This window comes from Rhincodon typus, chromosome 38 (genome assembly GCF_021869965.1).
Source record: "Rhincodon typus isolate 14 chromosome 38, sRhiTyp1.1, whole genome shotgun sequence".
NCBI classification, from domain to species: Eukaryota; Metazoa; Chordata; class Chondrichthyes; order Orectolobiformes; family Rhincodontidae; genus Rhincodon; species Rhincodon typus.
The window spans coordinates 11578169-11598874 of record NC_063369.1 but is presented as its reverse complement, the minus strand read 5'-3'; the positions used below and the strand labels follow the sequence as shown (position 1 = coordinate 11598874).

The following is a 20706-nucleotide window of genomic DNA, read 5'->3' as shown; positions in this document are numbered from 1 at the left end:
CCTCCGGTTTCCTCCCACAGTCCAGAGATGTGCAGGCTAGATGGATCGGCCATGCTAAATTGCCCATAGAGCTGCAGGGACATGTAGATTAGGGAAATGGGTTGGTATGGACTTGTTGGGCCGAAAGGCCTGTTTCCACATGTAGGGATTCTATAAATACCTGTACAGACCGGTTGGGCTGAATGGTCTGTTTCTATGCCATTATCCTGTGTAAAAAGGCAGTCAGAACTCCAGGTGCTCATCACTGCCCTGGAAAGTATACGTATGGATGTAAAGTGAGGGCAGAATTAGACTTGATTGTGGAAAACCCAGAGCAAACGAACAGCCTCAGAGGAGGAAACAGGAATTATTTTACTTAGAGATGAGAAAACTGCAGATGCTGGAATCCAACGAAGACAAACAGGAGGCTGGGTGAACACAGCAGGCCAGACAGCATCTGGAGGAAAGGAGAGGTCAACATTTCGGGTATTGCCCTTCTTCAGGACTGGATGTGGGGATAGGGGGAGCTGCTGATAAAGGGGGTAGGGGTACAGGAATGGTGGGAGGCGGGGGGCGGGGGGAGGGTGCAGAATGGTGATAATACGTGGACACTGGTTGTAAGTATGGCCTGATTGGTTGATGGGAAGGATGAATCCGGTTGGTAGCTAGAAGGGAGGGTTGGTAGGTGGAATGGAAGGGAGGAATTCATTTGCAATTACTTCTATCTGGTACAAACCACTTGCCCTTAACCTGAATATAGCTCTTGAATTTTGTGTTTTAATTTTAGGAAATCTTTTTACTCAGGACATGCCTCCTTCGCAATGTACACCCTGCTCTATCTCGTGGTAAGTGACTTAGGAACATAGAAGCAATGCGTCCAAGTTGCTCTGCATTTAATATGATTATGGTTAATTGCACATTTCTGGTACCTTTTACCCACACTATCCCCGTAACCTTTAATGCTACCGGTCACCAAAAATCTATCAATATCTAATTTAAACAGATTCAAAGGCTGAACTTCCACAGCTTAAATGGTGTCCCCCTTATTTTTAAATTGTTTTAGTTTTAATTGTCCTAGTTCGAGACTCCCCAAACTGGGAGGGGGTGGCGGGAGGGAGGTGGCATCTTACCTGTGCCTACCCTTTAAGTGTTTTTGTAAGTTTCTATGAGTAAACCACACATTCTTCCAAGCACCAGAGCGTACCAGGCCCAATTTATCCAATTTCTCTATTTCTCTGAAAGGATAGTCCTGCCATCCCGGGAATGATGCTGGGAAGCCTTCATCAGACATTAGACTGATTTCTATTCGATATACAGGGCCCAAAGTTATCTCAAATTCTTCACATTACCATTGAAATACGTCATGAAGCATGAGGAATCCGTATAATCTTTGTCACTAAAACTATGATCTATATTTATAAATTCATATATTTAACAATTTCTGACTAGAGTTGTTAAACCTGACCCTGATTTGCTGGGGTTTGAATTTTCAATGAGTATGATTCCACTTGTACCACTGATGCTAGAATCTTGGCATTAAAGTGGGCTTAAACCATCACACAAAGGGACAGTGAGGGCTCATCAGTCATGTATGTGCCTGTTCCTACTATTCCACTTCATTAAAAATAAATCTGGAAGTCACCATAAAACGATAGAGCTGTACAGCACGGAGACAGACCCTTCGGTCCAACTCGTCCATACTGACCAGATATTCTAAACAAATCTAGTCTCATTTGCCAGCATTTTGCCCATATCCCTCTAAACCCTTCCTGTTAATCTACCCATTCAGATGCCTTTCAAATATTGTCATTGTACCAGCCTCCACCACTTCCTCTGGCAGCTCATTGCATACACGCACCACCCTCTGCGTGAAAATGTTTCCACTTAGGTCCCTTTTAAACCTTCCCCCTTTCACCTTAAACCTATGCCCTCTGGGTTTGGACTCCCCCACCCTGGGGACAAGATCTTGATTATTTACCCTGTCCATCCCTCTCATGCCTCTTATAAATTTCTATACAGTTACCCCTCAGCCTCTGCTCCAGGGAAAATAGCCCCAGCCTATACAGCCTCTCCCTGTAGCTCAAACCCTCCAACCCCAGCAAAATCCTTGTAAATCTTTTCTGAACCCTTTCAAGTTTCACAACATCTTTCCTGTGGCAGGCATGCATGACATTAGCTTATGAATGTTTAGTGTGTTCCCGTGACTACTGCAGTGTTCACTTGCTATTAGCAGGTTATTGCGAGCAGTTTACAGCAGGAGTTCATTTTTACTGCTATAGAACATTTCCAGAAGAGGTGACATGATATATGTGCATTACAATTAACTGAAAGATATCCCCTCCACCTTAAACTTCACGAGCCAAAACAGATCAGGAATTTTATCTAAAATATTGCCTGGATTCACTCAATGCCATTGCTGGCATTGCAATTGAAATCGAATCTTGGAGCGTGTATACATTGTAAGCTGCACCATGAGCAACTCAGTACATTGGCATGATTTTCCTGTAAATGTAAGCAATTTTTGAAGGGGTTCTATCAAAGTCATCCATATAAATGGGTTCAAGGAGGTGCTGGATGCTTTTCTGAAGAGAAAGGGATTGAGGGACACGGTAAATGGTGTGTGCAAGGGTTGCTTTTTGGAAAAAAGTGACGTCATGACTTTTTCCTGTTTCCCAAAACTCTTTTATCATAATATCTGTTTCTGATAAATGCCAGCAGTTAGTGACTTTTTGTTGAGAAAAATTAACTCTTCTCCTTCATCATTAAACCAAAACAGTCTGAATCAGAGGAATTGAAAAGCCTAACGTTCAGTAACATCTGCTAAGGGTTACTCTTGTGCTCTCTTTTCCTTCCTTTCCTTCTTTCTGTCCCCAATATTACAGAAAGGCGAACAGAAAAGGACTCTTTTTAAAAACCAAAAGAAATGTGGGATGCTGTAAATCAGAATGTAAACAGAAATTGCTGGAAAAGCTCAGCAGGTCCGGCAGCATCTGTGGAGAGAAATCAGAGTTACCGTATGGGGTCTAGTGACCCTTACTCGGAATCTTTTTGTTGGAGAATGAGAAAGGACTTTAGCTGGCATCACAGAAAAGAGTCTCTCAGCCCAGTGCAATGCTTCCTTTATTCAAACTAGTGTCCTATTCTTGCTCTGTCTGAACCTGTTGTTGTTTTGACGTCATACTGAATGCCTGGTATAAGTTACAGGCAGTTTTCCACAAGATGTGTTGTATCACAAGGCACTACTTTCTCCAATTCCAATGAATGTGAGCACTGGCTGAACCTATTCCTAGCTAGTATTTGAATACAACCACTGCTTCATATGACCCATAGCTCTCAAGAATTAACTGATTAATGACCTTGTCCTGTGTTGCTGGTCTGTGAACAGCCCTAGTGTAAAGACGAACACCGTGCAAACCATAAAGAGAATGATTATATAGTTTGAACATTTCATGCAATGTTTTCTCACATAGAAATTCTGGCTGTTTAGATGGTAATTGTTGTGTGGTTACTAGAAGCTACAAGATACAAATGCAATGACAGACTGCAGTGGGTGCAGTAATAGTGTTATTCTCTGATGTTAATGATCCATGTGCAATTTTCTCAAACCCAAAGCTAAATATGGAGCTTGACACTGATGGAGCCTGCTCTCTGCCACTGCCTGTCATGTTGTGAGAAACAGGTGACTGGGCACAAGTGCCAAGGCCAGTAGAGTTTACCTGTCCCCAGCTCAGATTCCCAAACTGGCTACGACAAGTCTCTGCGTTCTGCCACAGCAACGTCGGAAACATCCTGTAGAAACCCTAAAGGGAACTAACTGTGACCTCAACACAACTGTTCTGGGCACAACTGATATAAGATTTAGTCCAAGTCATATGTTCCATCTTTCACTTTGAGGTGAAGTTCAAGCAGAACCATTTTAAAAACAAATAATCCCTCTCTATTAATCTATGGCACTAAACAGCAAAAAAAAACAACTTGTCCTTTTTTTTATTGTTTCTTGGGATGTGGGCTTTGCTGGCAAGATCAGCGTTGAAAACAAAAAAAAACCCTGGAAATCACAGTGGGTCAGGCAGCATCCAATGGAGAGAGAGCGAGCTAATGTTTGTAGTTTAAATGGCTCTTCATCAGATCAGCATTTGTTGCCCCCATCCTTAATTGCCCTTGATTGGGTTGTCGGGTCATTTTGGAGGACAGCACGAGTCGACCATATTGTTATGGATGTAGAGTCACATATAGGTAGATCTGTTAAGGATGGCAGATTTGCAAAGTTTCCTGAAGGTCGTTAGTGAATCTGATGGGTTCTTACCTCAAACAGTGGTTTTGCGATCCCTGAGACAAGGTGTTTTATTGCAGATGACTAATTAAATTCGGCTGGCTGTTACGGTGGGATTTGACCGTGTGTATTTGAGACATTGATCTATAACTCTGGATTTCTAGTGCAATACAGGACCATGGAAGTGGTACAGTGCGGATGGAGGCCATTTGGCCCATTGATCCTATACAGGCCTGTTAAATAAGCTGTCTCTGGCTTTCTCCCCACACCTTGCCCATTATTTTTATACAAATAACCATCCAATGCCCTCTTGAAAGTCTCAGTTGAGCTTGCCTCCACTACACTTGCAGGCAGTGCATTCCTGACCCCAGACAGTTGCTCAGTGAATAAGATTTTCCTCACGTCACCCTTGCTTCTTTCACAGGTCACTTTAAATCTTATGTCCCTCGCATTCTTATTCCTTTTACAGACAGGAGCAGCTTCTCCCTATCTACTCTATCCAGCCCGCTCTGTATCAAATCTCTTCTTCTCAGCAAAAAGAACGGTCCCAACTTCCTCAATGTATCCACATAAATTGAAGTACCTCATCTCCCTGGAACAATGCTTGTAAACCACTTCTGCACTCTCTCCAACATTACTATGATGTTACCCATCGCCTTTAACAAATTAAAAAGCCTCAGTTTGACATGGTTATTGTAAGGCAAACTGGGCCAGATAATGAGATCTTGGGGTGAATGGTTGGTCAGCAGTTTGAAGGAAGAGAAGTGGCCCCCTCTATAAATTGTATGCAAAGTGTGGAGCAGGGATTACACACATGGGCAATGCACATTTGACTGTTCCTGCTTAACCTGGCCACTGGGTCATCTGTTGTGCAGGGGAGTGTGATGTGCAAACATGCAAAGCAACGCATAGCTGGCGATAGAGTAACAGTGCAATGTGCTGGCTCGTCTACTCCATTCGCATTACCTTTTTCTTTTTCCGGTGCTTGTTTTTAATGTTTCCATTTATTATGGCACCTTTATTTTCTTTTAATGACTTCAGCGGAAGGCATCATCTCCCGGCCCAGGCCTAGTGATGAGGTGGCTTCCAGCGGCCTGGAATGGCGGTATAGGCCTGGTACCGGTCGGTGGGGGACAATCTCCCGCTATGAGAGATCTCTGAAGGGCATCCCACAACAGACCCACCCCGCTATCCTATATTTCCCACGGTCAATCCACCTAGCCTGCGCACTATGTGACGGCCTTGCCCAAGAGGGGCATTCTCGACCTAGCACGGAGGGCTTGTCCGGTCGTGGAGGCCCACATCCTGCACTTCGGATTGAGTCATCATCCTCATCTGCGAGGGAGCGCCAATGGACGACTGACTTTGGCAGCTTCCGGGTGTTCCAGTAGCCCAGAAGGTTCCGGCGCAGAGGCCTCCCCTTGGCCCTGTGTGGCAGTCTCGGCCTGGTGTTATGGTCTCAGTCCAGCCCGTGGTGACCTTGGCCCGGTTTTCCAGCATATCCTGAACCCAGGGGCCATTCGTTGAACTTTTACTTTTCTTTTCTTGTTTGTGGCTTCTTTCGTTAATTTAGGTGCCGTGGCGTGGCGACTTATGAAACCTTTCAGTGTAACTTTTTTGTGAAAGATGCACGTGACAACGGTTTGGTGTTCTACTATATTCCATAGTGTGCCTCCCTCATAACGTTCAATGCAGGAGTCTGCCACTTGATATGATTCTGATTGATGTAAAGTTCCATTTCAAGCTGAACATACTGCCTACACCCACACACGGCCTGGCAAGAGTACCTCGCCGTGACGCAAAATATAAACATTTGTCTCTACTCTCCTTAATTCTTGTCGGCTTGCAGCCTCCAATCAGTTCCAGTCAATCCAATTTACACGTGATTCATTTTCCAGGAAAAATGTTGGCTTAGGCATAACTGAAGAAATGCATAATCTAACCCTTTTGATGATTGTTATCAAACTCTGGCCTTTTGTCAATGCTGGAATATTCTCCAAACCTACATATGCATCCTAGCCTTTATCATTAGGATGATACATCGTATATTCTTAGTTTCCTGACCCCTCCAAACTCTCTACAGTATGTCACATCGTGAATATAAGGAAATGTATTTAATTCTCATTTTCTATTCTGTTATTCACTGCTGACCACAGTGGTCATAGTTATGCCTGTATTTGACACAAGAATTAATACAGTATTTCAGTAATAGAGCCTCCCTCTGCTTGAGTTTGGCAGCCTGTAGCATGATCTAGGTAAGGAAACAGGACAGCAGTTTGCCATAGCGGGCACGGGTCTGAGTTGCTGTGACATGAGCATAGAACCGTACGGCACAGGAACAGGCCCTTTGGCCCACCATGTCTGGGTCATCCTGAATTGGATGTTATGGATTCGATCTTAAGCCCTTTCCACCCTTGGAGAAAGTCATTCAAAAGGTCTGGGCAGTAAAACTGACAAATCGCTCTGCATCCTTTGGTGTCAATGTATGTCCTTGAGCTCTCACCCATTCAAAAGAATGATTTGGTCTCATTGCTCACTGTGGGACTTGCTACGTGCATGTTGGCAAGCATTTTTCCCCACATTGTAACAGAGACTACATTTCTAATCATTTCAGTTCCAGAACTCCAAAAGGTACAGTGCCTGCTAGAGAAGAGCAGAAAATCTGACTGGGCCTCTGGGTCCATTTCTAGGTCAGGAATCTGGCCGTGTTTGGGAAAAATTGAATTGAGATATTGGCTTGCTCTTCCTGTGGAAACTTGCAGTTTCCTGCCAGGAAACAAAGCAAAGAAAGCTCAAAACAATTGTGTGGGGAGCAAGGGGTGGGGGAACAGGAGGGAGGGGGCTACAGGCTGTTACCTGATAGAATAAAATATAAATAGTATAAAGCCTGACATGATATCAGTGGTTTAAAATCCAGAGTTTCCAAACTGGCAAGAAGGCAGTACCTTCACAAATACAGATTGTGCTCATAGAACCCCTGCAGTGTTGGAACAGGCTATTGTACCCATCAAGTCCACACTGACGCTCTGAAGGGCATCCCACCCAGACACCCTGTATTACCCATGGCCAATCCACCTAGCCTGCATGTCATCTTCGGACTGTGGGAGGAAACTGGAGCACCCAGAGGAAACCCGCACAGACACAGGGAGAATGTGCAAACCCCACACAGTCGCCCGAGGGTGGAATCAAACCCTGATCCCTGGAGCTGTGAGGCAGCGGCGCTAACCACTGAGCCACCTGTGCTGCCTGTATCTTGGGCTTGGTCGTGTGTCACCTTTCCACGTGCGGGTGATATTCTGGCTTCTTTCTCCTTTTGATGCTTGGACTTTGTGGACTGGCTTAATCAGCGCCAGGTACTGTGCTGTACAAAGCTGAGCTCGATAAATGACCACAGGACAATACTGTGTGGTTACGTATTTGGCACAACGTGCCTCGCTGAGGAAGTCATCGGTGGGAAAAGTGAAGTAATTAGCCAAGCAGGAAGACAACATTTTGTTGCCACCCCTTCTCATGAAGCAAAATGACAATGCTTCAGGTTGAACTTTGCCCTGGTCCTCAGACACACCCATCTGAATACTTGGTAGAAAATTGTGTTTATAAGGAAACTGTTGACGTTTGTCGCTTTTTTAAAATAGAGTTTCCCTTTAAATAGAGCAATGCTTCCCTTTCCAAACAAAACACAAACTCTTCAAGTTATTTCTTCCCTCGTACTGAAGCACCTCAGATGTTGCTAAAAGTTCACCTCTTCAGAGGCTGTTGTAAGGGTGGGGTCTGGTATGACAAGACTCTGAAATTTGAAACAAGCCTGGTGTGGATCACGTACTGCTCTCTAGTGCCAGATTTCTGTTTCCTGTGGCACTGGATATCTTGCAGGAGAGAGACCTGACCAGAGACTGAACGAACCCGACAGAGGTGATGGGCTGGAATGAGAGAATTGCAGCATTTTCCAGTTAAATGACAATACAGTGTCAGGTCCCATGCATGCACAATGGCCACCTGCTGGGCTGGAGTCGATTCCTGCACCTTTTCTGCAAAATTCACTGTTGCTTTTTATTTTAGGGAAAGACTGCACACTTTGTGCACTGCTCCCATTGCAGCTGCTGATTTACTTTGATGGATTTAGTTTTCTGCGGCGTTTTCATTCCAATCACTGGCAGGCTTTGATCTTCCCCTGCTCCTTACATTCTCCAATGTATTGCTGAAGGATCTCTGCTGTGCTGCTTTATCTATGGCTGCTGATACCTCTCACCATTTACAACTGCTCCCATCTTTCTTTGCTTGACAGGGCTGGGCTGGCTCTGTCTCCTAACCCCGTTCCTGGAATTGTGGTCTGGATCTTCTTATAGATCAGGCCATGTCCCCCATATGCATCGATGACCCTAGCTGTCAGTGCCCTTGAACCAAGGGAAGACCCATTGCTGGCCTCTTAAGTGCCTGACAGGAATTTAAGATGGTGGCAGCCTACCTAGAGGAGGTAACACCCTGGGCTCCACAGCTGGCAGGTAACAAAACCGCCACCCCTATTAAATTCCATACGGCATTTTCCTAGTCTGCGAATCTACACTTCCAAAACTCGGGTCATCAGTTAAAAATGTTTGAGATTCCCCTGAGTTATTCCAGCATGACCTTTAATCTCTGGGATGCATGCAGTGGCGAAAGTGTTTTTGAGTGGTAATTATAAGTGAGTGCTCAGTAGAAGGAAGGCATTCCAGGTTATCTGAGGACATGATACTGACAAGAGGCATTCTTGTCACAGACTGTTTATCACAGCACAGTTATCTGGTGCTTGCTGTGGAATGCAAGTGCGGATGAGCAAAGTTAGCAGGCAGGAATTGGGTGAATAGAAATAGAGAGCAAAAATAAAGGAGAAATATTATTGTAAAAAAGGGACTCTAAATGCTGGCAAGATTTCTTTTGGACCTGTACTTGTGTGGTTTAATATTTGCCCAAATTATTGGCATAGTAAAAAATTTCATACAAACTTAACGATTCTTAATATTGTACAGTTTTGTAAGGGGTTCCTGTAATTTACAAACTTAACCAGATATTTTCTGATCAACATGAACAGGACATGTTGTGCTTTTGGATGTTGGCTTAGATTTTCCGATCAGAATGTCAAAGATTATTTATTTAAATAAATGGATTCCCATTTGGAATTCTAGAATGTAAAATCCAGGAAAGTAGTTATAAACAGTTAGCAATATTTCCAGCACTGGACACCAGGACTGGATTGTAGTGAGTGAATTACTTGGAAAGATTATGATGAGGAAACGTGACAAGAATGGACGATAGAGAGAATGTCAAGTTTGAAGATCTACCTTTGAAATAAATGGAGTGTGTGTCACCCTGTCTGCAGGCTTTAAAGAGCACCCAATATTTTGCACACTGTAAGACTGAGGAAGGAATCTCAGCCAGAGGGTCCGTGGAACTCATTCTCAGGGAAAAGTTCAGTTTCCACAGGGATAGGTAAATAGAGCCTCGATCTGATATTTCGCCTGGAGGATTGCAACCCTGACTCTCGCTAAAACACTCAAGTGTCAGGCCCCACTCTAGGGCCGGCGCAGATAGTCTCGGTTCTAAGCGACTGAGGCATTTATTCTGTACACCCTGCTCTTTTGGCAGACCATGAGCAATTTGTCCTATTGGATATCCCCCACAGGAAGGTTCTGTATGAATTCTAGCTGATTCCTAAAGGGAACCAGACAAACCTTGGATCAGTCATCCATTCCGACACCTCCAGAATTCATCTCTAGCCAAGGAATAATGCAGATGGAGTGAACAGTTGAATGGAGAGAAAAGATTTCTTTTCTTCCTTTTCATAAAGAGGCATTCTAAAGGGCCTAAAACATGATCTGTGTGTTCAATCCTCCCAGCATATATTTATTATTGCTTTATGGACTGTTCTAGTGTGTGGTGAAGACATTATGGCTGACTCTAAACAAGGTGATTTCAAACTGACCCTAGCCACCCCAGAGAAATCATGAGAACTACAGCTCTAACAATCTTCATATTTGTGAGCAGAGTCTTGCAAATACTTGTACATTGTGTGTCTACATGAGTATGTATTTGTTGACTATTTAACTGTATAATATAGAGAAAGGAAAATATGCAGTGACAGCTCTGGATGGTTGACTGAGTTTAGTATTGAAGTCCAGACATTGTCAGTGTTTGTACGTGGTCCCTGGGGAGGGAGGAGGTGTGCGTGCTATAGTTGGAGGACACATCTGCACCCCCCCCCACCAACCCCCTTTAATGAGTCTATAATTGGAAGAGAACCCCACATGGTGTGTAGAAACGTCTTAATATTTCCAGGATTGTTTTACTGTTTTGCAAGAAATCCTTGGGAGTTTTAAAACGTGCCAAAATGGTTGTGTAATTGTCGAAATCCTTGATCAGAACGTCAGTACTTGCAGGGAGAGTGTGAATATTTGTAAAGACCATCCCTGGTAGTCCATTATTATTGTCAGGAGAATTTGAGGAATGTGCTGCAGATCTCTGGAAGTGTGTTAATATTTGTAGATGGTCCCTGGGGGTGGATTAATTATTTACGGGGCATCCCTGCGACAGTATCTGTACCAACACTGAAACGGAGAAAAACAGGGAAAAAAACATCACGAAGCAGTCTGATGTCATCACGGGAGAAGTTGCAGAGCTGAAGGTCAGTTTTGAAACTGCCTTTTTCTTTTTTGCAGTTTTATCTGGAAGCCCGGTTCACCTGGAAGGGAGCACGGTTGCTGAGGCCACTCCTACAGTCGCTGTTAATCATGATGGCTTTTTATACCGGCCTTTCCCGTGTGTCAGACTACAGGCACCATCCGACAGACGTTCTGGTGGGATTCCTGCAGGGAGCATTCATCGCCTATTGGATTGTAAGTCATCTCATTTATTTTTCTAACTATGATGAGTGAAATGGACAGGAGGGCTCATTTGTCATCTGGGCTTCTGGGCTCAGGAGAGGGAAATGTGAACCCGTGTTCTTTCTGTCAATTTGTATCCAGTGAGTTGCGATGGAAAATCAGTGAAGACGAGAGGTGGCCCACTTATGATAAAAACCAAAAGAACTGCGGATGCTGTAAATCAGGAACAAAAACAAGTTGCTAGAAAAGCTCAGCAGGTCTGGCAGCATCTGTGGAGGAGAAAACAGAGTTAATGTTTCGGGTCCGGTGACCCTTTCTCAGAACTTCTGAGAGTCACTGACCCGAAACGTTAGCCCACTTATGATGCTGTCCCTGTGTGGACTTTCAGATTTGTGTGTTAGGGCTGAATCTCAGTTCCCTTAAATGTCCAGTTCAAACTTTAGGCTTCAGTTTTGAAATTTTTAATCTATTTCTGGGTGCGTCGGAAACAGGAAAAGGGGCAAACATCATATAGACCCACACATACACATGCACACGCACACACATTCATGTAGACACACACTATCATACTCTCTCAAACTGATGTACGTACTCATTGACAGATGTAATGTCTCATACACATTTATACACACACATACAGACACGCAATTATTCTCACTCACTGAGATTCATTTCACTCAAACAAGACTCAAACTCACTCCCACTTAGTTTTTAAAATGAAGACAGCAAGACCTTTTATTTTCTCATTTTCTCTTCTGTCAAACACAAAATATTGAAATAGGAGAATGCACCATTCATCAGGTTATAATATTTTTCAGTAAAGCAAAAAGTGTTTCTTAAATGTTTACATGAGAAAATGTGGAGAGAGCTGCAATATTTGAATAAACAGATATAATAACTTAAGGTGTACTTTGATTTAACAAGCTCCAGTAAATGCAAACATTATAGGCTGAAATTAAAAGACTTGTCACTTGATAATTGCATAACAATGACTCAGTGCTTTGCGTAGACAAAACCTCATAGTTTCCAATTACAAGTAACAATTTGAGACAATAGGGACATTATGAAAGCCTTCTTCACTTTTTTCTCCTTGACATTGAACCTTCCTTGACCCTATTGCGTGCCCAGACTGATTTAGAAATGGATTGTTGCAATAAGTATGAACCAGCTGTGACTTCTGAGAACCAATTAGGGTTGGCAGTGAAAATGTCCCCTTTAACAAGTCATCCCTGTTAAACAGCAGGAATGAATTAGTGTTGCGAACATCTGATGCTCTTTAAGGAAGGGTTCCTACTTGGTTTACTGGAATATGGTTGCAGGGTTTACCAATTATCCTCGAGTACCCAAGTGAAAAAGCTATTGTCAACGTAACCTACACAATCGGTGAAGGCTACTGAAGGATATCACATGCAAGACTAATCTCGTACTCAATTAAGGATACATACATATACACGCACAAATTGAAGGGTATTGTATTGGAAAGAAGTCAAGAGAGAGGGCCTTGGTGTGTGCCATTGCTCTTTACCCCAGGGTGCTGAAGCCAATAGTATTTTGCGGTATTTCTTTAGGATGGGCTGAATGGCCTGCTTCCACACTGTAGGGATTCTATGATGCTATGAAGATTGGGAGAAGAAATGAAATATAAGCCAAGACATTGCCATAGGTGTGTTCATCCACTGACCGATTGAATTTGGTTGGTTCACAAGCACAATCCCTGGTTTCTATGGGTAGGCAAACCAGATGTCCTCCTATTCTTTCTCATCCAAGACAGTATTTCCTATGCTTCATCACATGAGGCAGGATTTTGTGTTGTCAGTCAGAACGCTAACGTGTGCATCAAGTTCAGATCACAGTCCTGTCCTGCCTCAGGAACAGTCATTCAACAATGATTGTTTCCACTTTGCCCAATGAGTGACTTGCTGTGCAATGAAGGACAGCAGTTGAGCTGTCGAAGTTGAGTGACCATTATGAGGCTGAGCAGTTAAGGGGAGGCAATGGCCCAGTGGTCTTATCAATGGACTGTTAATCCAGAGACCCAGGTAATGTTCTGGGGACCTGGGTTCAAATTTGAATTAAATAAAAAATCTGGAATTAAGAGTCTAAGGATGACCGTGAACCCATTGTTGATAGTCAGGAAAAACCCATCTGATTCATTAATGTCCTTTAGGGAAGGAAACTGCTGTCCTTGTCTGGCCTACGCGTGACTCCAGACCTACAGCAATGTGGTTAACTCTCAACTGCCCTCTGGATAATTAGGGATGGGAAGTAAATTCTGGCCTAGTCAGTGACACCCTCATCCAGTGAACGAATTTTCAAAAAGCCTGGTGCTTTTGGTAAGGGACAGCAGGGGATTCCATCTTGAGGCGTCCTCTGAGCAACTTTCAAAGTATTTGAATTAAGAAATGGCCACCAGCTGCCCAATCACCCGAAGCTGCAACTGTACTGAGGTAGGGGAGGAGGGCCTCAAAGCCTGCCTGGAAGGAGGACAGGGGCCCACAAGCCAGATGGGAAATTCCAATTGATCTCTGATAATTGGCCTATTAATTGCCATAACTAACTACCTGCTGTCCTTGAGAGAGAGGGAGCAATTCCACGCTAACTCTGGCCTTTCTCCCAAAATGCCTCAAGGCAAGATGGTGCCAGCAATCTGGCAGGAGATTCCATGCCCGCCTGCCTCCATTCCTATTCGTATGAGCCGTGATAATCCTATCCACAATGTCAGGAAAATACAACAGTTTATTTGTTCAGTACACTATAGAGCCATGTTTGTTGTCAGTGGGCAATGAGAGGATAATCCCTTTTCCAGTGTTTTTGTGACAGATGGTCTATGAAGTCTTTTGCAGAGATAGGGAGAAGGCCCATTTTTAGATTACGGGCCAGCACTGGTGTGAGCAAAGGCACAATTCGGGATGTTCACATCACATTAATTCTGTGGAACTGAGACCGTGTCTAGCTGCATTAAAATAAATTGACAGAGTGCGTGTGATTTTAACATCCTCGGTAGGTTCAGATAAATAATGACTTTTATTCCATTGCGATGCCCAGATTGTACATTACCATTTGCTTGGTCCCAGACTGTGCTCGATGCGAAAAGTGCAGTTTCAGAGGACAGCAAAGAGCTGTTGTGCTATTAGGGACGAGCAGACGACAGCATTTTTCAGGATGGGACCCTTAATTGGGGCCAACTTGCAGTTTAATAAATAAACATTGCTGCTCTCATAAAGCTCTTTGTAATGTTTGCTTGACATTTTGTTTAATGTAATTTTGTAAGATCGGCATCATAGAATTAAAACAGCAACTTTAACTAACCTTTAGATAATTCAGTTACGTTTTAACTTCTCATATTAATTTTTCTGAAAATTAATCTCAATATAAGGCTTAAATGGCTGGAATGTTGCTTTCAATATCTATCAGTGTCTGTTAGTTAGACTAATAGCATCTGTGATATTGCATCTACTTGGTAGAGGTTTTGTAGAAAAAGATATATAGAATTTGCAGTTGAATTTCACGGACCAAGTCCTAATCACTATCTCCAGTCTGCGTTGAGAGTCAATGAATGCAGAGCAGAGGTAGGAGGTATATTTGACCTTCATTCCTCTGAATTGAGGTTTGGGAATCCCTCTGGTTGGTATCAGTGACCTCTGCTAGGAAGTGTTCCCATGTGAATCACTCCTGTGGAAATAATCGTCATTTGCTAATACTTTGTCAAGGTAAGCATATGAATAATAAGTTGATTGAGGCACAGAAAGGTTTCGTGATGGCACCTTAATTCTTCCCACTGTAGCAGGAGACACTTCAATGCATTGCATATATACAGGACACCCTTCTAGCTTACAGCATGTTCGGTAAAAAGCTCACCAGGGAGGAGGATCAGTATAAAACATTTGATTACTGACATTTGGATTAACATTGGCCTTCTTCAGACAGTGTTTAATGTGTAGAAGCTTGATGCTGACTTATACATTTAGCCAACGCCAACTCCCTGAGCCATTATGTTGCCTCAATATGGATCTCATCTCATCTGCAGGCAGTGCAGTGATAGCACAACGTAGCATTGTCTGGAATCATAGAATTGAAATAGGATTACAACTCAATCATCTCCCATATTTAGCAGTGAGTAAGGCTGACTGTTGGAGAGATTATGGTGATATTTTATTCACCTAATTGATTTGAGTCTACACTTTTTGTTGAGATGGATGCTTCGAGAAGCCAGCAGTAGGGAAAGTGATCATTACAATTTCCCCTTTTCTCTTTTCAGGCATTTCACATTTCGGACATGTTCAAATCAAAGAGGAAGCCGTCAAAAGAATCAAACGTTTCTGCAGAAAATTCCATACAGACCAATCACACAACGTGTTAGCAGGACGAGTGCTAAGAACAGAGAAAGGATTTTGGGCAGTCAGCACAAACCATCCTGCAGAAGTGAAGTAAGAAACCAGTGCTCAAAGAAAATCTTCTATCCCCTTTTAAAGCTTCAGAACATTCTCCAAGCACGGTTTTATTCAGGCGAGCCCCTGATGCCAGGTTGATTGGAAGTTTGGTGATCATCAGATAGAATTTTCTGTGGTAGTCCAGTTGCCTACTGGTTTTGAGTACTTCCTTCAGTTACAATTTGTACTCCTTTCCTTTTCCTTTCTCTATTACCGTATGGACACACATACACTTAATACTGTGAGCAACAATGTATTCTATATTTGTAATGAGAAATTAATATTATGGGTCACTGATTATGCTGAGCCTTTTGTGAGTGTATCGTGACTGAAGAACCTACAACTAAGATATTTACCAGTTATTCAGTATACAGATAAAAGAAGCTAATTTCTTTGAAAAATAGTTACCTACTTTTATTATATCTGTAATTAATGGAATTTAAACCAGGGACTGGAGTTAGTTTGATGACATGTTTTGCAAATGAGTTGTGTTCACTTTCAGAATCTAGATTTGAGACATCACTCATTTGGCTAAGTGGTTGGGAAGAAAAGTAGTTCTATTTCCAGATTTATTAACACAGTACAGGGCTAAGTCCAACAATCAATTGGATTGGAAGACCCTGTGGGAAAGGCGTGACTTGGACAGAAGGAAAAGTTAAAAAACGTTGCAGATGGTGATTGTCCTAACTCCAGTGTCCAGTCATCTGAGTGGTCATAAATAGAATTTTGAGGCATCAGTTTAGATGTATTTGAAATCAAATATCCAAGCGGAATAGGCAGATTGATTGATGAGGTAGAACCACCTAGCATGCTGATTGTGTTGGATGACCATTGCGTGGATTTCAACAAGTCATCTAAAGTGTCAGGAAGAAATGCAAGCTATCAAGCTGGCAGACATTAATCGATATTTTAAATATGTTGCATGTTCCATTCTGCATGGAAACTTGAGTGTACTTTTAAAGTTACCTATATCAGTGAACTATTGTGCATTAAAACAGAAGTAATTACAGTCACAAGAAATGTCATATGGCAATGGCTATCATCTGCTTTTGGATCGTTTGTTCAGCTAGGTTTATTAGAGGTCTGCTGAGGGATACATCTGTCAGAAAGCAGATCCAAAGCTCAAAGGGATGTGATCCAACTTTACGTTGAGAACTCAGTGCATTTCAATTCAATACATTTCAATTCAATACACATTTAGCTGACCAGAACATTCCAGAAATCTTAATGCAGTGGATTTAATTAGTATTAACTAAACCACTTGTGAGTTTTGATAACAGCTCATCCGAACGATGCAAAGTACAATAGAATCGTCATTCTTGTCTATTTCATATTCGAAAGGAGTTTCTAGTGACTGGAAATTGATGATTAGCTGAGAATCTTCAAATGTGAGGAGAAGGAGTAGTGCCCAAACCAGGGGACTGTGTTGGTGGCAGGAGCTTAGCTAAGGACAGAGAGATTGCAGCCTGCAACTGAGTAAGCTCAACCCAAAGGCCTGTTTTGGCTACTGAATACTTGTAACCAAGAAAGATCATGGTGTTTCGGACCACGCTAATGGCTGATCAGAAAGGTTGGGTAACTGGAACATTGTGAATTCAGTTTCACAGTAATTTATTTAATTCAATTCAAAACAGATGAAAGTTGAGATCCATATTTTAATTGCAATAGCTTTGTATTTTTGAATTAACATGTAATATAACGCTGAGTTGAATACTTGCTATATCTGTTTAACTTGTCCATTTTGTTCTGTTCTCCACGAAAGGTTTTTTTGAGCATACTCTTTATTCAACATGTATATTTTACCCTTGAAGTATTTGCATGAACTGAATGACTTTAAACCACTGACAGTCTTATTCCCTGCGAAATTCACAGGGTTTACATTTGGAAGTAGCCGCGGTGTCTGTGTTATTTCAGAAATACCACATTGGAACATGAAACATCACAGCACAATCGAACACCACCATTAACCTCTGTAGTGTTACTGTTAACTGTGTAATTTCACTGCCCTCATTAAATGCTACTGTTTCCTATTTGTTAAGGGAGGGCTGTTTGAAATATTTACTACGGTAAATGTTAACTGCGCCTAATCTAGTGTTAGGTTGAGGATTCGGAATATTCCATACATCCTGGAATCTTCTATTCATGTCACATGCCCTTTTGCATTGCAACTGTCAAGGACAAAGTGACATTTTCTTCTGTGAAGCTGAACTTGGAACAGTGCCTTGTTAAAACTTGGCATGGAGAGAAGGTGGTGTGTGGAGAAATCTCCTACAGCAGAGTGCTGAGTAGAAAACTGGGAATAAAATTCTAGCTGAATTGAAGCATTCTGTTTTCTATTCCAAATGTCTTGACCGTTCATCCCAGATGTAGTTTCTACTCCACTCATGTCTCGCTGTGTGAATAGGGATTAAGCATTTGTTCAGATAGATTTGGGCCATTTGTATAACATCATTATACATCTCTTCTGCTGTCAACATCTACACCCCAGTGGGAAAAAAAAGGTTAACTTGCTTTTACTTATTGTATTAACACTTGTCAGGACATGCCAAATATTTTACATCTACCAGATATTTTTGAAGTTTGTTTTCCAAACTTATCCAAGGTCCAAATAACATTGGTGTTTGAATTTGAATGGAAATAGTGTTTTTAATGCATTTTTTGTTAGTATAGGTTCAATGCCATTACGCACAGTGACCAGATGAATACTTCTCTGAATGTGGTTTCACCCCAGCCTCCAAACATCCCATTTGGAGTCTAACAAATAGTGCCTAACTCGAATACAGTCATAGACAGTTTGTGTTCCAGTCAGAACTCATTTAAGACAAATTCCAGATTCATTTCACTAGAGACCTTTCCAGCCCAGAGAAGGGAATTTTTCACCCCATCACTCTCAGCTGAGTTTGAAAAAGGACGCAGAAATGAAAAGGCTGTCTTCCTTGTAAATCATTGCAGCATTTGGCCACCCAAGTCTTGAATTCTGTAGATGTCTGCTGATGTTGTGGAAATGGCCTGATTGTGAATTGCTTCTTTATGCTGCTATAACCTGTATTTTTATCAGACAAACTTTTGTAGACACCTTAACAGCCTTGTCAAAGGCCTTTGGTGTATATTATTATTAATTGTGAGTATATTGTCTGAGATCTTAAAGGATGTCTCAAAATATATATGTATAAAATTTTTATTGTAAATAAAAGTTAAATCACTTTTTCAATTTTAATAAGAGCTATGGGTTTTCTTTTCAATGACCTCTGTATTATGACTTGGTGCAATAACTTGTAAGTATATCACACCTTTAATGTAGAAAACCCACTGGTATATAGTCACTCAGTAAAGGTTTGGCAATAACAGAGGATATATTTTGTGTAAACAAGCCAGGAGAGAAAATGTTCTCTCAACAGTAAATGTGAAGTTGTTAGCACTGCAAAATCATTCAATGATTAAAGCATAGAGGGAGGCCATTCAGCTCCTCGACTCCATGCTAGCCTACTGTCAGAGCTACGCAGCTTGTTTTACACCTTTTGTCTTTCCCCATAGTTTTGCAATTTTTTTGCCCATTCGACAGTTATTGATTTCCTTTTGGAAGCCCCACTGAAACTTTTACTACTGCTCCTGTGCACCCCAGAACTTAACTACTTGTTGCCTTTCATTCTTTTACAAATCACTTTTAAGTCAATATGCTGACCTTCCACCACCAGGATCAATTCCTTTCAATCCACTCTGTCCAAAACTCCCCTATGATTTTTGAACACCTCATTATATCTCCTTTCAACTTTCTCTAAAGAGAGCTGGCACAGCCTTGTCATAACTGAAGTTTCTTGTATCTCGAACCATTCCTGGACTCTACTGCAATCTCTCTAATGTGTAAATAACTGCACTGAGGCCGATATCCAATCACCAAGTCACCCTTTATTTACTTGTGCACAGCACACTAGCTGTGGTTGGCCAACTTGGATTAAGTTCCTGAAGTGAGTAGATTCTGAATCTCCATACATATAAAAAACCCCTACAATACTGCTATACAGCAGTGGTGCTCATTTTCCCCAGCACCCTTGTCATGCATGTGCAGGTGTGAGACACAGTAAAGAAACACCAGGGTCGAAATAACTTTATAAACATACCTCCTGGTTATATTGGTCAGCCAGGGCTCCCTGGTTGGCCCCTGTTAACAACCCCAATCAAGGATCTCTTAGTCAATGAGATCCACCTGGTTCCAATCACTGCAGTTGGTTGATTCAGAATTTAACATGCCATCACTGTCATAAGAGAAGAGCTGGAAATGGTGAAAGTTTCAATAAAATGGCAGAACATTAAACTAAATCTGTAAGGTGCTTTGGTCAGACTGCACATGAAGTACCATTTCTGGTTTTGCCCACTGTGACACAAAGAAAGATGCAAAAGTCTTTAAAGAGCCAAAAAAAACTGATCTGAAGGATTAAGGTGTACACTGAGTCTGGAAAAACATGGGCTTTTCAGTCTTAAAAAGGAGGTGACCTAGACAGGATATAAGTTAGTATAGACACGTATGTAAAATAGTAAATATAGTAAAGCCTAAGTTCAGCCCCTTTTACTTTCTTAAAGGGGCTGTTTTGAAATCTTTGGTTGCACTTGAGCTGTGTGCTCCTGATCTTTCTTTGAACACTCGGTGCAGAGAGGGAAGGCAAGTTAAAGGACTACCTCATGGGTCTGCTGTCAGGCCTGGCCATGGTGGCCATTGAAGTCTAGGCAGCGGACCATGGCCAGAGACATTGGGCCCAACTTCCTGCATCTTTCATGATCATATATACACCAGGTTATTCGTGGACGGGGAGCACAGAGTGCCCACTGGTATGCCTCGGGTCTTCCACAACTGGTGGGCACCACAGGGGCTGGGGTTCATCATCAACACCCAAAACTAAATTTCAATTTGAGTTTAAAAATTTTAAGTTTCCTTTTATTGCATTAAATTTGATTACAGTGGCCCTTAAGGGCTGTTCTTTGTTCAAATTCTAGTGTAATTTGGTTATATAAAGGGATAAATCTAAAACAATACTTTGTGTAACGAGTGAAAGTTGACAGAATAAGACAGTTTGGGGATTAGCTATTAGTTTAATGTTTTTGACGTAGAGTATGATAACAGCAAATAAATGTCTAAACAAAATCTTAGTGACATGTGGGCCAGACTTTTCTG

The 20706-nt window shown here is 42.1% G+C and overlaps 1 protein-coding gene across 1 annotated transcript in view; it reads left to right on the top strand.

Annotated features, from left to right (window-relative positions):
• LOC109912577 (phospholipid phosphatase 3-like) overlaps nt 1-18756 on the top strand; it is a 70569-nt gene extending 51813 nt beyond the window's left edge. Inside the window, exons 4-6 of the mRNA XM_048618061.1 lie at nt 767-824; nt 10945-11121; nt 15368-18756. Of these exons, the coding sequence (XP_048474018.1) occupies nt 767-824; nt 10945-11121; nt 15368-15469 (337 nt within the window). The 3' untranslated portion in view covers nt 15470-18756. The remainder of the gene's footprint in view (nt 1-766; nt 825-10944; nt 11122-15367) is intronic.
• Nucleotides 18757-20706: the final 1950 nt, after the last annotated feature.